This window comes from Hemitrygon akajei, chromosome 13, assembly GCF_048418815.1.
Source record: "Hemitrygon akajei chromosome 13, sHemAka1.3, whole genome shotgun sequence".
In the NCBI taxonomy this organism is placed as follows: Eukaryota; Metazoa; Chordata; class Chondrichthyes; order Myliobatiformes; family Dasyatidae; genus Hemitrygon; species Hemitrygon akajei.
The window spans coordinates 54681979-54696650 of NC_133136.1; the positions used below are offsets into that span (position 1 = coordinate 54681979).

Here is a 14672-nt window from a genome sequence, read left to right on the forward strand (position 1 = left end):
AATATCAATGATGACTAATACTACCGAGAGACCAAATTTTAACTGTAGAGGAAATCTCCAGAGACAATAAGTTCACTATTGCTCATTGCTAAACAATACAAAGTTACCTTGACACAGATAACTTAAAAGATTTGTGATGTTAATGGATTATTTGGTGTTGTGCCAAGTGCTATTACTTGGATGAGATAATGATAATGATTTTTATTGAAAGCAGCCACTCTTAAATGAAATAGTGATTAAAAAAAAGGATGCACTCAGATCTTAAAGGTACATTCACACACATTTCAAACATTGTTCCTCTTTAAGAAGCAATATAACTTCAATGTAAACCATCAATTATTTAGATCCATTAAATTATGCCATCATATAGCTAATTGCAGTATATTTTGAAATTATACCATTAATTATTTACTGAGGTACATGCACTGTTACACATTTAATCAGATGAATTTTCACCCTTAAGTTCTTCACTCAAACCTGTTCTTGAAATCTCTGCAATGACTACTTCAAATGGTACTGGTGATTCCAGTAAATCATTTCTTCATGTAGGGTGCGTGATAAACTCTTGGTGGTTCTCCAATGTGGCAGTTTTGTCGATCTCATGTTATCCTGACCTTGAGTATCTAAGGGTCAAATGTCATCTGCTCTATTTACCAAGGGAGGTCTCCTCCATAATCCTGACCACAGTTTACATATTACCAGCGGTGGACTATAATCAAGTGCTTGAGATACTGCACGATGCCATCTCCAAACAAGAAATAGTTCATCCTGATGCATTTCAAATCATAGTTGGGGTCTTCAACAGGCTTTTCTGAAGTAAATTACCATCAGTATATAGTGTGTAGCACCAGAGGTTCCAATGTACTAGACCAGTGTTATACTAAGATAAGGAATGCCTACCATTCCATGCCCAGACCACAGTTTGGTAAATTGGATCACTTGGCTGTCTTCCTACCTGTATATAGACAGAGGCCAAAAGAGCAATGCTTCAGAAATTAGGGTAATCAAGAGGTGGCCGTGGGAGGCAAAAGAGCAGCTGTGGGATTGCTTTGAGTCAGTGAACCGGGCCATGTTCAAGGACTCACCTGCAGATCTGAATGAATGCACCATTGTTGTCTCGGACTTTATTGAAACAGTTTTAGAAGAGTGTGTCCCTGCAAAGGCATTCAGAGTCTTCCCCGTCAGAAGTCCTGTATAGACCATGAGATTCACAGTCTACTGAGAGCCAGATCTGAGAAATCAAGTCTGGTGACCAAGGAAGTTACAAGATGTCCAGTACAATCTCTGGAAAGCCAGCTCACGGGCAAAGTGGCAATTCCTGACTAAACTTGACTCAACGAAAGATACTTGACAGCTGTGGCAGGGCTTGAATAGTATCACCTCTTATGAAGTTAAATCAAGTGACAAGAGAGACAGAAGGGCTTTATTTCCAGTTGAGCTGAATTCCTTCTATGCTTGCTTCGACTGTCAAAACATGGAGGAACCATCACAACTCCCACAGCCTCCGATGATCCTATGTTTTCAGTCTCTGAAGCTGATGCGCGAACCCATGTTACGCATCCGGCCCAGATAGGGTAACTGGCCAAGTACTAAAGACCTATGCTGATCATCTGGTTTTAGTCTTTACTGAGATCTTTAATCTCTCACTTCGGCAGACTGAGGTATTCACTTGCTTCAAGCAGGCTTCAATTAGACAGGTGCCCAAGAAAAACATGATGACCTGTCTCAATGACTATTGTCCAATAACATTTACATTCACAGTGATGAAATGTTTTGAGAGGTTGGTGATGAAGCATAACTCCTGCCTGTGAAGCAACGGAAATCCACTCCAGTTTGCCTACTGAAGCAACAACAGACTCCATTTCATTGGCTCTTGACTCAAAACTGGAACATCTGTACAGCAAAGGTGGATGCTCTTTACCAACTACAGCTCAGCATTCAATGCCATCATCCCCTCAAAACTAATCAATAAGCTGCAAGACCTTGGCCTCAATACCTCTTTGTGCAATTGGATCTTGGATTTCATCATTTGCAGATCCCAGTTAGCTCAGATTGGCAATAATATCTCCTCCAAGATCTTCATCAGTAAAGGTGCACCACAAAGCTATGTGTTTAGCCGCTACTCGACTTGATTTACACTTATGACTGTGTGGCTAAGCACAGCTCCAATGTCATTTTCAAGTTTGCTGATGAATCTACTGTTGTGGGCCAATTCAAATGTGGTGACAAATCAGCATATGGGAGGGAGATTGAAAAACTGGCTGAGTGGTGCCATAATATTAATCTTACTCAATGTCAGAAAGACCAAAGAGCTGATGATTGATTTCAGGAGTAGGAAACCAGAGGTCCATGAGCCAGTCCTCATTGGAGGATCAGAGCTGGAGAGGATCAGCAACTTTAAAATCCTCAGTGTTATTATTTCGGAGGACTTGTCCTGGGTCCAGCACGTAAGGACAATTACAACGAAACCACAGCACTGCCTCTATTTCTTTAGGAGCTTGCAAAGATTCAACATGACGTACAAAACTTTGACAAACTTCCATAGATGTTCAGTGGAGAGTATATTGACTGGCTGCATCACTGCCTGGTATGGAAACAGAAATGCCCTTGAATGGAAAATCCTACAAGAAATAGTGGACATAGCCCTGTCCATCATGGGTGAAACCAATCCCATCAATGAGCACATCTACATGAACCACCATTGCAGGAAAACAACATCCATCATCACTGACCCCTCCACCACCCATGTCTTGCTCTCTCCTTGCTGCTACCATCAGGAAGAGGGTACAAGAACCTTAGGACTCTCACTCCCAGGTTCAAGAACAGTTATCACTCCTCAGTCATCAGGCTCTTGAACCAAAGGGGATAACTTTACTCAACTTCACTTGACCAATCAATGAAATGCTCCAATAACCAATGGACTTACTGTCAGGGACTCAGCATCTTATGTTTTCTATTTATTGCTTATTTATGTATTATTATTTCTTTCTTTTTGTATTTGCACAGCTTGTTGTCTTTTGCACACTGGTTGAACACCCAAGTTGGTGAGGCCTTTCATTGATTCTGTTATGGTTATTTTTCTATGAATTTGTTGAGTATGTCAAGAAAATGAATCTCAGAGCTGTATTAGTCTCAGGGTGACATACTCGTATCTACAGGGTGACATACTCATATCTACCTTGATAATAAATTTAGTTTGAACTTTAAAGCTTACACATCTGGTTTGCCATTCTGCTCCATGACTATTACATTAGCATGATTGCCTCCATAACTTATTCTTCTTCTTATTCTTAACTTAAGTATCAATTAACACTAAAAGCCTCAACAAATACAGTCATACAATGTTTATGTTACACAGGTAAGTATCATGAACTCAGTGGTAATGGTCTCTAATTCCATTCCTTTGAGAACTCTATTTTTCTACCTCTGTTTTGATTGCTTTTTTACTTTCCTTCTTCCTTTCCAATTCCTAAACTTCTCTGTTCTCAATTTTAATCTTTGATGTGGATCTACCCCTTGCTTTCTCCTTTGAGGAAATGTATCTCTGGCTGTGCCTCTCTCTGAACACTCCACTTATTGTCTGACTGTGAGGATGCATTGATCCTTCATTGTTTGTATTATGCTTGAAACTGGCGGTCCTTTGACTGGTCACTTCTTTCATGGACTAAATATTCTCAACCAGATGTTCTATTGGTCAGAGTACAATATGTGATAAATGTGAACATTGAGGATTATGGCCCATCAGACACCTGAGAAATCCAGTCTGCGGTGAACAGATAGAAAATGAATAAGATGTCTCTCCACCTGACACCTGTAACCATCAGCTCAGATGTTAGAAGTGTAAGGTCTGCACAGGCTGTGTCACCAGGTGCAAGTGGACAGCATTCCGGCCAAAAAAAATGTGTGGCTTATGTGCTAGCTTCCCCAGTGCATGAAGGTGCACATTGGTTCTGCTCTGGAGGACTCAGACATTCTTAGAGCATCTCACAGATGAAGACTATTGCTCATACACTTTGAAATGCTTGGATCATTGTTAAGCCTCCTTGAAAGCATGCTTGAAATGTCTAAGAGGATGGAGGAAGTCTAGCTTCACCAACATGTTCCTTAGCATCCAAAACACTGAGACTCAAAATGAAAGAGCCATGTAAGGTTCCCAATAGCACAATAAGTTCATGAACAACTTGAGGCTTTCATGTGTACAAAATACTATTCTATGATTCCCTGAAATCCATGTAAATCCATACATCTGCATGACCTGCTGCTCTTTATTTGAGGATTATTAACTCCAAATATTATGTATAACAGTTGACTTCAGCTGGAATGCTACAGATTGAAATGCACATGATTCCAGAGGTCCACAGACAGAGTGATTTAGTAGTTCCTGCAGAAGGTGGTCTGAAATCGTGATGAAAAGTAGTGCTGCTCCCACATACTTACGAGCTTGACTGCTGAACTTATGAAACTTTCGAGCTCTCCCTGTGACTGCATGGGTTTTATCTAGGTGATATGGTTTCCACCCACAAAGATGTGTATTTTTGTAGGTTAATTGGCTATTGGGAATGATTCTATTGTGCAGCTTTGTGGTAGAATCCAGGAGGAATTGAAAGGCAGGTGGGAAGAATAAAACAAAATTAGTGTAAGATTAGTGTAAATGGGTGCTTGCTAACCAATGTGTTTGAGTTGAAATGCCTGCTTTTATCCTGTGTGGCTATAATTACTCTTCAAAAAAAAACTGCAGATGGGAGCATGTCTCTAGAAATGCTCTTGTGTTATCACTTCTGCTATCCAGAGCACCTTTCCTCTTTCCATCTCTCTGGCAAGCAGCTCTTGTCTCTAGGTTTCTTCGCCCCTTGTTTCTGTTTGGGAAGAAGGCCCATGAGATCAGACATAAAGCAGCACTAAGACTAAACATTGAAGCAGCCTTAATGGCAGTAAATACAAAACCAACCCATGATCCTGGCAGCTCTAAATTCTTCCCCTTAGCTGAAATGTTTATAACTGCAGGAGGGGTTGGGCTAAACAGTAGGAGGTTTAAAGGGAAGATTTTCTTTTCATCTGGAGGATAGTTGACGTTAGGAACATGCTGAGTTAGTGGTGGAGGCAGATAATCTCACACATTTCAAAAGAATCTAGATGAGCACTTAAATCAACAAGGCAAAGAAAGCTATGGGATTGATATGGATGGGTACTTGATTGTTGACATAGACATGGTAGACCTAAAAGATCGTCTATGTGGTATGGGACTCTCTTACTCCAGGAAAAATAAATAGTTCACTATGGATTGTTAATGGAATATTTATTAAGTATTCCCTTAGTCCTGTCCTACAAAATAGATTAGATTTATTTTCAATTATAATGACCTTTTCACTAATTTTATTTATGGAAATAATCACAGTTATAAATAATTATACTTATCTCTGTTTCTCTATTTGATGTATCTCCTGGATTTTTCAAATAAATTATTGTGGTGAATGATGTTAAGCTACAATTCATTTAGACATTTAAATAGATGCAACTTTTAGCATATAAAATTATTCAGTGAATTGCCACTGTAATGATTTTTTTGTTATCATCTAGTTAGTGTTATTCTTGTATTGTGAATTTTATTGCATACAATACAAAGAGTCAATTTCCCTTGGTGCTCACCTCGGGCAATATCCCAAAGGATGAAAATTATTTTAGCCATGGGATATTTTATGAAGTGATAGTCTAGTTGCAGAGAAAAGTATTATTTCACTGTCATGTTCTAAATATCCTCCTACACTGTTACAGGCTGTGTTGTTTATATTTACAGTTCTTGTTATTAATAGTTGATTATCTCCTGGATGTTAGTAACTCATTTGCTTTCCAATCCTATGGATTTCAGTTGGAGTTTAATAGGAAATTCGATCGTTGGAGATCAGAGTGAATATTTTTCATCCACTCCACTATCTGTACCTGTGGTACAGTTTTGTATATGTAATTGAAACTTGTATGAATTATTTCTTGTTGGAGCTAGTAGTCTTAGTAATTTGATTAATTTAGCAGAGAAATGATTAAGTACGTTCTTCTCCTTGTGGTATGTTGAATTGTCGGGTGACTGCTTAGTTGTGGTTGTACTGCAGATCATGGTCTCTCTTGGGGGCTTTGCTATTGCTTGTTTGGTGGGTGGTGGGTGCTGCTGCTTTTTTGCTGTAGTGAGTGGGGGACGGGGAGGGTTGATGCGTGGGAGGGGGAGCAGTGGAGGCTTTGGGGTTTTAACATTTTTTTTACTGTCACTCATTCTTTGGGGTACCCTTCTGTTTTGAGGATGACTGTGGAGAGTAAGAATTTCAGGTTGTATATTGTATATATTATCTGATATTAAATGGAACTATTGTACAAGTACAAAATATTTTTCTGTTTCTGGGTATGCTTGCATGGGGAGGTGAGTCCAGGAGGGTTTCTTGACAATCAGGGCGGGAGGACATAATAGACCTGTTATTGGTAAATAAGCCTGTCCAGGTGATCAGAGTTTCAGTGGGAGATCCTTTTGGGAACAGTGATCAGTTTACTTTTTTTTGATAATTGTGGATAAGAATGGACATCAGGTAAAAGTGCAAAACTGGGAGAGGTTATTTGAAAAGTGAAGGCTGGGGAGATGAGCTTGGGAGGAGCTGTTATTTTGCAGGTCAACATCTGACCTGTAGGGGTTGTTTAAAGACTAGCTGGTCAGGATTCAGGTGAAGTATGTTCCCGTGAGGAAGGACAAGTATGACAAGGTTCAGGAATCTCAGATCACAAGAGTATTGCATATTTAGTCAAAACACAGAAGAAAGTATATATAAGGTTTAGAAAGGTGACATTGAACAGAGGTCCTGATAAACGGTCTGAACCCAAAATAGACAATAGACAATAGGTGCAGAAGAAAATGTTGACTATTTTATCTTCCTCCATAGATGCTGCCTGGCCTATTAGTTCCTCCAACATCTTTTGTTAGCTGCTCTGAAAGTGGAATGGGCTTTTGAATTTTAAAGAAGCAGGAGGCCTAAAGGGGGCTGCAAAATGTCCCTGCCAAGTAGGATTAGGAATAATCCCAAGGCATTTTATCGATATAGGGTATGGTCACTCAAGGACAAAGGAGGGAATTTTTGCCTTGAACCAGTGGAACTGGGTGGATACTTCACATTGGTATTCTCAAGGATAGCAACGTGGAAAATAACAAGATTAGGAAGGGGTAGGCTGATATTCTAGGGCATCTTAATATCAAGAAGGAGGAGGTGTTTGACCGCTTGAAGAGCATTAAGGTGGATATCCCCAGAGCCTGATGGGATCTATCTCATATTATTGAAAGAAGAAAGAGGTAAGATTGTTGGGGTCTTGACATAGATCTCTGTATCATCTTTGCACACAGGTGAGATCCCAGAGGACTGGAGAATATCCAGTGTTTTTCCTCTGCTTACGAAGGGCTGTAAGGAAATATAGGCCAGTGAACCTTGTATCAGGGGTAGGGAAATTATTGGAGAAGATTATTCAGAATGGGATCTATTTTCATCTGGGAAAGTATAGGCCAGTTAGGAATACTCAGTATTACTTTTTTCAGGGCAGGTATATCTTACAAATTTTATTGAGCTTTTTGAGTAGTTGATAAAGATGATTTATGAGGGTGGGGGGGGGGGTGGATGCTCTATGCATTGACTTCAGTAAAGCTTTTGACAAGGTCCCTGATGATAGGCTGATCTTGAAGGATAGGGCACATGGGATCTAGGGAGATGGTGCTTTGGATTCTAAATTGGTTTGGACATAGAAACGGATGAAAGTTCAGGGGTGTTATTCTGACTAGACATCTGTGAGCAGTGCTGTTCCACAAGGATCACCTCAAAATTTAGGTTGGCTGATTAGTAATTTTGCAGACAACATGAAAACTGGTAGAGTTGTGGATAGTGAGGAACGCTGTCAAAAGATTCAGTTGGATGTAGACTGGAAATGTGGGTAGAGGATTTGCAGAAGGAACGTGATCCAGACAAGCATGAGATATTGCACATTGGGAGGCCAGTTTTTAAAGGAAGATATCCACTAAATGGTAGGACCTTTAAGAACATTGATATACAGTAGGATATAGGTCTATGGGCTGGCCTTGGGTGTAGTAGCATCAGCACTGGTCTTTGAGGCAGATGGTCCTGTGTTCAAATCCAGCCAAGTTCCAACCGCGGCAGCAGCATAATCTGTGCAGAAGAAAGGCCTGGCAATCTACTTCCGTATCTTGCTACGAAAACCCCATGGACAACTACACTGTTCTTAGGGTCGCCCTGAGTTGATGATGACTTGACAGCACCCAACAACAACAATAGGTCTATAGGTCCTTGAAAGGGCAGTGATGGGAGCAGATACCACAGCAACATTTTTGTGGAATTTAGAGAGGTGTATGAGTATGCAAGGACTGGATGGATATGGATCATGTGCAGATAGGTGGGATTAGTTTGATTTGTCATTTGTCACAAATCACAGACCTTGTGGGCCAAAGAGCCTGCCCCTGTGCTCTACTCTTCTGTGCTCCATGGACAATGGCCCATTATGATATAGTTAGTAGCAGCCAAGCTGTATTCTGGCTTCACAAATTCTTCAACTTTGGGATATTAATTAACTTGAAATCCTATGTGTAGAACCAATACATCCATTTAGAGCCATGGAGGACATCAGCACAGAAAACAGCTCTTTGGCCCATCTGTCCATGCTATACTATTATTCTGCCTAGTCCCATCGATATGCACATGGACCAGAGTCCTCCATATGCCTCCCATCAATGTACCTATCCAAACTATCCAAAAATGTTGAAATCAAACCCACATCCACCACTTGCATTGGCAGCTCGTTCCACCCTCTGAGTGAAGAAACTCCTGCTTATGCTATACTTCATGTTTCACCCTTAACCCATGACCTTGACTTCTAGTCTCACCCAACCACAGTGGGAAAAAAACCTGCTTGCATTTACCCTATCTATACCCCTCATAATTTTCTTTTTAAAAATTTTTTTTAATGCATTTTCTTCATCACTACAGATAGGAAAAAACCCCAAACCAAAATGAAGAAAATTAATACAGTGCAAAAATAAACATACAATAATAATATAATACAAAAAAGATCATTGAGAAAGCACCCAAATTGAAGTCATGTAAAGTTAGTATCCTCCCCAAACCCCGCAATAAAAAAAAACTCCAGACCAACCACAACACAATATAGAGAATATAAATCAGGACATTCAAACCCCCAAAACTGTAAATACACTTGAAAACAGAAGATAATAATGCCTACTACCAAAAAAAAAGAGCTGAAAGCAAGGGACCGAAAAAAAACCTTAATTAAGAGGAAGGTTATGAAAGTACTCAATAAAAGGTCCCCAGACCTTATGGAACTTTATATCCGAATTAAGAACTGAATATTGAATTTTTTCAAGGTCTAAGCAGGACATAATATCTTTAAGCCATTGAGCATGCGTGGGCGGGGCAACATCTCTCCATCTAAGGAGGATTAAACGTCTAGCCAGGAGAGAAGCAAAAGATAATATTCGACACTTAGTCGAACTCAAACGTATATCTGTCTCACCCAAAAAACCAAACAAAGCAATTAAAGGGTTAGGTTCTAAGTGGTGATTCAGAATATATGATAAAGTTATGAAGACATCTTTCCAAAATTTCTCTAAGCTAGGACAGGACCAGTACATATGAATAAGAGAGGCCTCGCCCCTTTTGCATTTATCACAAAGAGGACTAATATTAGGGTAAAATCGAGATAATTTAGATTTAGACATATGGGCTCTATGAACAATCTTAAACTGTAAAAGGCAATGGCGAGCACAAAGAGAGGTTGAATTAACCGATTTGAGAATCGAGTCCCAAGTCTCATCAGATAAAGAGATATTTAAATCATGCTCCCAAGCCATTCTAATTTTATCCCCAGGGGCACGCCGTAAGAATGCTAATTTATCACAAATAAATGATATTAAACCTTTACCCAGTGGATTAATAGAAAGAAATAAATCCATAACATTTTTCTCAGGCATTTCAGAGAAGTTAGGAATTAAAGGATTAATAAAGTGTCTAATTTGGAGATATCTAAAAAAATGGGCATTAGGCAGATTGAACTTAGCAGAGAGCTGTTGAAAAGATGCGAAGCGATTTTCAATAAAAAGATCTTCAAAATGTCTAATGCCCTTCCTATACCAATCATGGAATGTTGAATCATACATAGTAGGTAAAAAAAGGTGATTATGTAAGATAGGACTAGAAGAGGAAAAACCATAGAAACCATAAAATTTCCTAAACTGAGCCCATATACGCAAAGTGTGTCTAACAAGAGGGTTAACAATTAATCTAGACAAACTACTAGGGAGTACAGAGCCAAGAAGTGCAGAAATAGATAAATCTGTAGTGGAACTCAACTCCATTGCCACCCAATTGGGGCACTCGGGTTGGCTATGGAAAAAAGACCAAAAGGTAGCACAACATATATTGGCTGCCCAATAATATAAACGAAAGTTAGGTAAGGCCATGCCACCCTCTTTTTTAGATTTTTGGAGATAAACTTTATTAATTCTGGAATGCTTATTCTTCCACAGATATGACAAAATAATAGAGTCTAAGGAATCAAAAAATGTTTTAGGAATAAAAATTGGGATTGATTGAAATAAATATAAAAATTTAGGGAGAACATACATTTTAACAACATTAATACGACCTACCAAAGACATAGATAGAGGTGACCATTGTGACAGACTCTGTTTTGCAGTATATAAAAGATTGGCAAAATTTTCACGAAAAAGATCTTTAAACTTCCTTGTAACTGTAATCCCAAGATAAGTAAATTGATTATGAACTACTTTAAAAGGGAGGTCACGAAATGCTAATTCTTGTGCTTCTTTATTAATTGGGAAAAGTTCACTCTTATGTAAATTAAGTTTATAGCCAGAAAACTGGCTAAACTGATCAAGAAGTGAGAACATTTGAGAAGTGAGAATTTTCTATACCTCTATCAAATGCCACTTTATTCTCCTACGCTCCAGGGTATAAAGTCCTAACTTGTTCAACATTTCCTTATAACACAGGTCCTCAGACCTGGCAACATCCTTGTAAATTTTCTCTGTACTCTTTCAATCTTATTGATATATTTCCTGTAGGTCGGTGACCAGAACTGCACACAATACTCCAGATAAGGCCTCACCAACATCTTGTACAACTTCAACATGAGAATTCAACTCCTGTACTCAATACTTGAATTTATGAAGGCCAATGTGCCAATTTTTCAAATAAGCAGAAGGGACGTTGTGGTTTTTAGAGCATTAATTTTCAGAGACATGAGTTCCAATTCTAGTGTAACATTTGGGAATTTAAATTTGAGTAAGTAAATGAATCTGGAGGATATAGTCAATCCCAGTAATGGTATAGAGGAAACCATCGGCTTGTTGTAAAAATCCCATCCACTTCATGAATCTCTTACAATGAAGGATGGAAATCTGCTGTGCTCTTCTTGCCTGGCCTGTATGTGACTCTGAACCCACCAACCTGCTTAATTCTAGAACTGCCTCTTCAGTTCATGAGCAAAATATAAAGGATGCTGGTTTTACCAAAGATGTCTATCATCCATCAACAAATAAACTTAAACTAGATTACTGAATAGAAGTGTTGAGGTGAGTAAAACTTGGTTTATTGTATAATGTTCTTGTGTACCAGGTAGGGAAAATTTATTAATTTGACTATCTTTATAATTATTCTGTAATCAGTAGACTATTCATCTACTTTCAGGTTAGTGATGGAGCTGAGTGTATTTTCATCCCAAAGAAGCTGTTCTTGGGTGAGGCCCCAGAAAAGTCAAGGCAAGTTGCATTGGAGTTGGTGAACACATACCCGAATGAACAAGTTATCAGAGAGAACTTTGCCAGAGAACAAGAATGGAGCTTGTACAAGGCTAAGCTTATCAGGCAGCTACTAGGTAGCCGTACAAAATAGAGTTCTGTACCTGTGAATTTAGGAATGATGATATTCTAATTTGTTCTTAATTACAATGTGGAATTTATTCAGGGCAACTTATTCAAGATCAGGTTACCATTTTAATTACTTACAGTGCCTTGTAGAAGTATTCAGCCACCAACCCTTTGTTCACATAGTGAGTATTACAGCCAGGGATTTTGATCAATTTAATTGAGAATTTTTATTTGGGAATTACATGCTCCTTTTTTCATAGTAAGGCCCTCCCCCTAAAAAAGAGGGAAAACAGTAGAGCAAGAAAAACTAAAACTTCAAAAACTGAAATATCATCAGCTCAAAAGTATTCATCCCCTTTTGCTCAGTACTTAGTTGAACCACCTCTTGCAGCTATTACCTCCTGCAGTCTTTTAGGATAAGTCTCTATTAACTTCGCACCATGTGATGGAGCAAGATTTACCCATTTCTCCTTGCAAAGTTGCTCAAGCTGTGCTAGGTTAGTTGTGGAGCGGCGGACAGCAATCTTGAAGTCTTGCCAGAGATGTTCGATTGGGTTAAGGTCAGGACTCTGACTGGGCCACTCAAGGATATCAGTTTTCTTCATTTGATGCCAGTCCATGGTTGTTCTGGCAGTGTGCTTTGGGCCATTGCCCTGCTAAAAGACAAACTTCCTCCCCAGTTTATGCTTTCTGTCTGAGGTTAGCAATTTTTTTATTCAGGATCTCTCTGTATTTAGCAGCATTCATCTTCCCTTCAATCCTGACCAGATTTCCAGTTCCTGCTGCTGACAAGCATCCCCTAGCATGATACTACCTCCACCAGTGGGGATGGCGTACCCTGGCTGATACACAGTATTAAATTTACTCCACATGTACTACTTAGTGTTCAGGCCAAAAAATTCCATATTAGTCTCATCTGACCACAAGACCTTCTTCCACATCCTAATAGTATCTTTTAAGTGATGCTTTGCAAAGTCTTTATGAATAAGGTTTATTTTTTCATAAATACCCTTTGTGTGAAAAGTGTTGGAGATTGCAGAGCCATGAACTTCATCTCTAGTTGCAGACATTGACTTCTGCAACTCCTTCAGAGTGACTGTTGGCATCACAGTAGCCACTCTTTCAAGTGCCATTCTTCTCTGGTGGCTAGGTTTAGAGGGGCTAGGTTTAGAGGGGCTAGGTTTAACGTGGTTGTGGTTCCACTTTTTCCACAATGGACTGTACTGAGCTCCAAGGTGTGTTCAGTAACTTTGAGATGGTCTTGTACCCTTCTCCAGTTTTATGCTTATCATACTTCCCCCAACTTGTTGTGAATGTTCTTTTGTCTTAATTTTGGTTCAGTCTGTTGAAAATCTACCATACTGTTGGACTTTTCAGAGAGAAGGGATATTTATTCTGGTGAATTCATTGAAAACAGGTGATCCTCCAATTTTCTACATCAACAAATCAGGTGGGTTGGTAAGGTAACAGTATATTGCACCTGAGGAAAGTTAGTATAACAATTATAAAGGGGATGAATACTTTTCTCAGCTTCATAATTTTGGTTTTTAATTTTTAGTTAATGGTTGACAGGATTTGGATTTTGAATTGACATGATGCACAATGTTTTGTAGATTAGCTCAAAAATCCTGCTTCAGTATATTTTAAATTTAGAAAATGAGACAGTACATGAACGTAAAATGAACGTAGTTGTGGGGCTGAATAGTTTTTTCAAGGCACTGTGGCCTAGAAACTGGGCAGTGTGAGATCTATTTTTCAGACCCTCAAATAGTGTATATACTTTAGATAACATTGAGAAAGGAATCAGACCTTTTTGGCATTCGGTATTTTGCCTTTCAAACTTGTACTCTTGATTTTCTAGACTAATTTACAGCACTTATAGCATTATTTTATGTACCATGATCTGTACATAATTTTACAGTGTTTTAGGGGCGGTACTTAAAAAATATTAAAATTTTAAAAATTGTTTCAGGGATTTTATTTTAATTGTCATCAGTTCTAGTATTCTTTTATTATTTGAATCACTTTCATGCATATAAAACAATATATTGTACTGTCCATTTCAATCAATATCAAAGTAGGCACTCCTAATGCAGAGCTAAATTCAGCACATTCAGAAGTCTGGGCTGGTATAGACAGTATTTCATATTCAGAAATACATATCAACTAGTGTCATGAGTGCAAAAACAGACACAGTCTTGCTGGACAGGCTGGAGGAGAGGGAGCAAATTGATCCACATTAAAAGTGATCAGTGACAAGATATGAAGGGTTTACATGCCTTCATTGGAGAAATTACTGAGAGTTTGGCAAACTGTCCATTATTGTACTCTGACGTCTCTTCCCGAACCATCCTTAACTGGGCTCTAGTGTTTCACACTCACCATTTTTGCAGGTTGATAGCTCCTTTCGTCAATCGTCATTGGCCCTGATCATTGCCTCACTGGCTTTGACGTTTCCCCTGACCACCTATACTAGGTTCAGACACCTACCCCTGACCATCCTTCATTAGGCCCTCATGTCTCTCCCTGACCATCCATCAGTGTTCTGATGTTCCCTTAACCAGTCATCCATCCTCTGGATGACAGAATTGCCCTATGTTGGATATTTGGTAATTCTTGTATTCTAATAGAACGAGTGCTGACCTCATTGAAATGTAAAATTCTGAGGGATTTTTGTTCAATGTGAATGAAAATCAAAGAAGTGCAGATGCTGGAAATCTGAAATAAAAAAATACAA

At 38.9% G+C, this 14672-nt stretch overlaps 1 protein-coding gene across 1 annotated transcript in view; it reads left to right on the plus strand.

The window, feature by feature from the left end:
* Positions 1–12866, plus strand: part of LOC140737548 (uncharacterized) — a 40539-nt gene extending 27673 nt beyond the window's left edge. The window contains exon 9 of the mRNA XM_073063994.1: positions 11757–12866. Coding sequence (XP_072920095.1) covers positions 11757–11960 — 204 coding nt within the window. The 3' untranslated portion in view covers positions 11961–12866. The remainder of the gene's footprint in view (positions 1–11756) is intronic.
* Positions 12867–14672: the final 1806 nt, after the last annotated feature.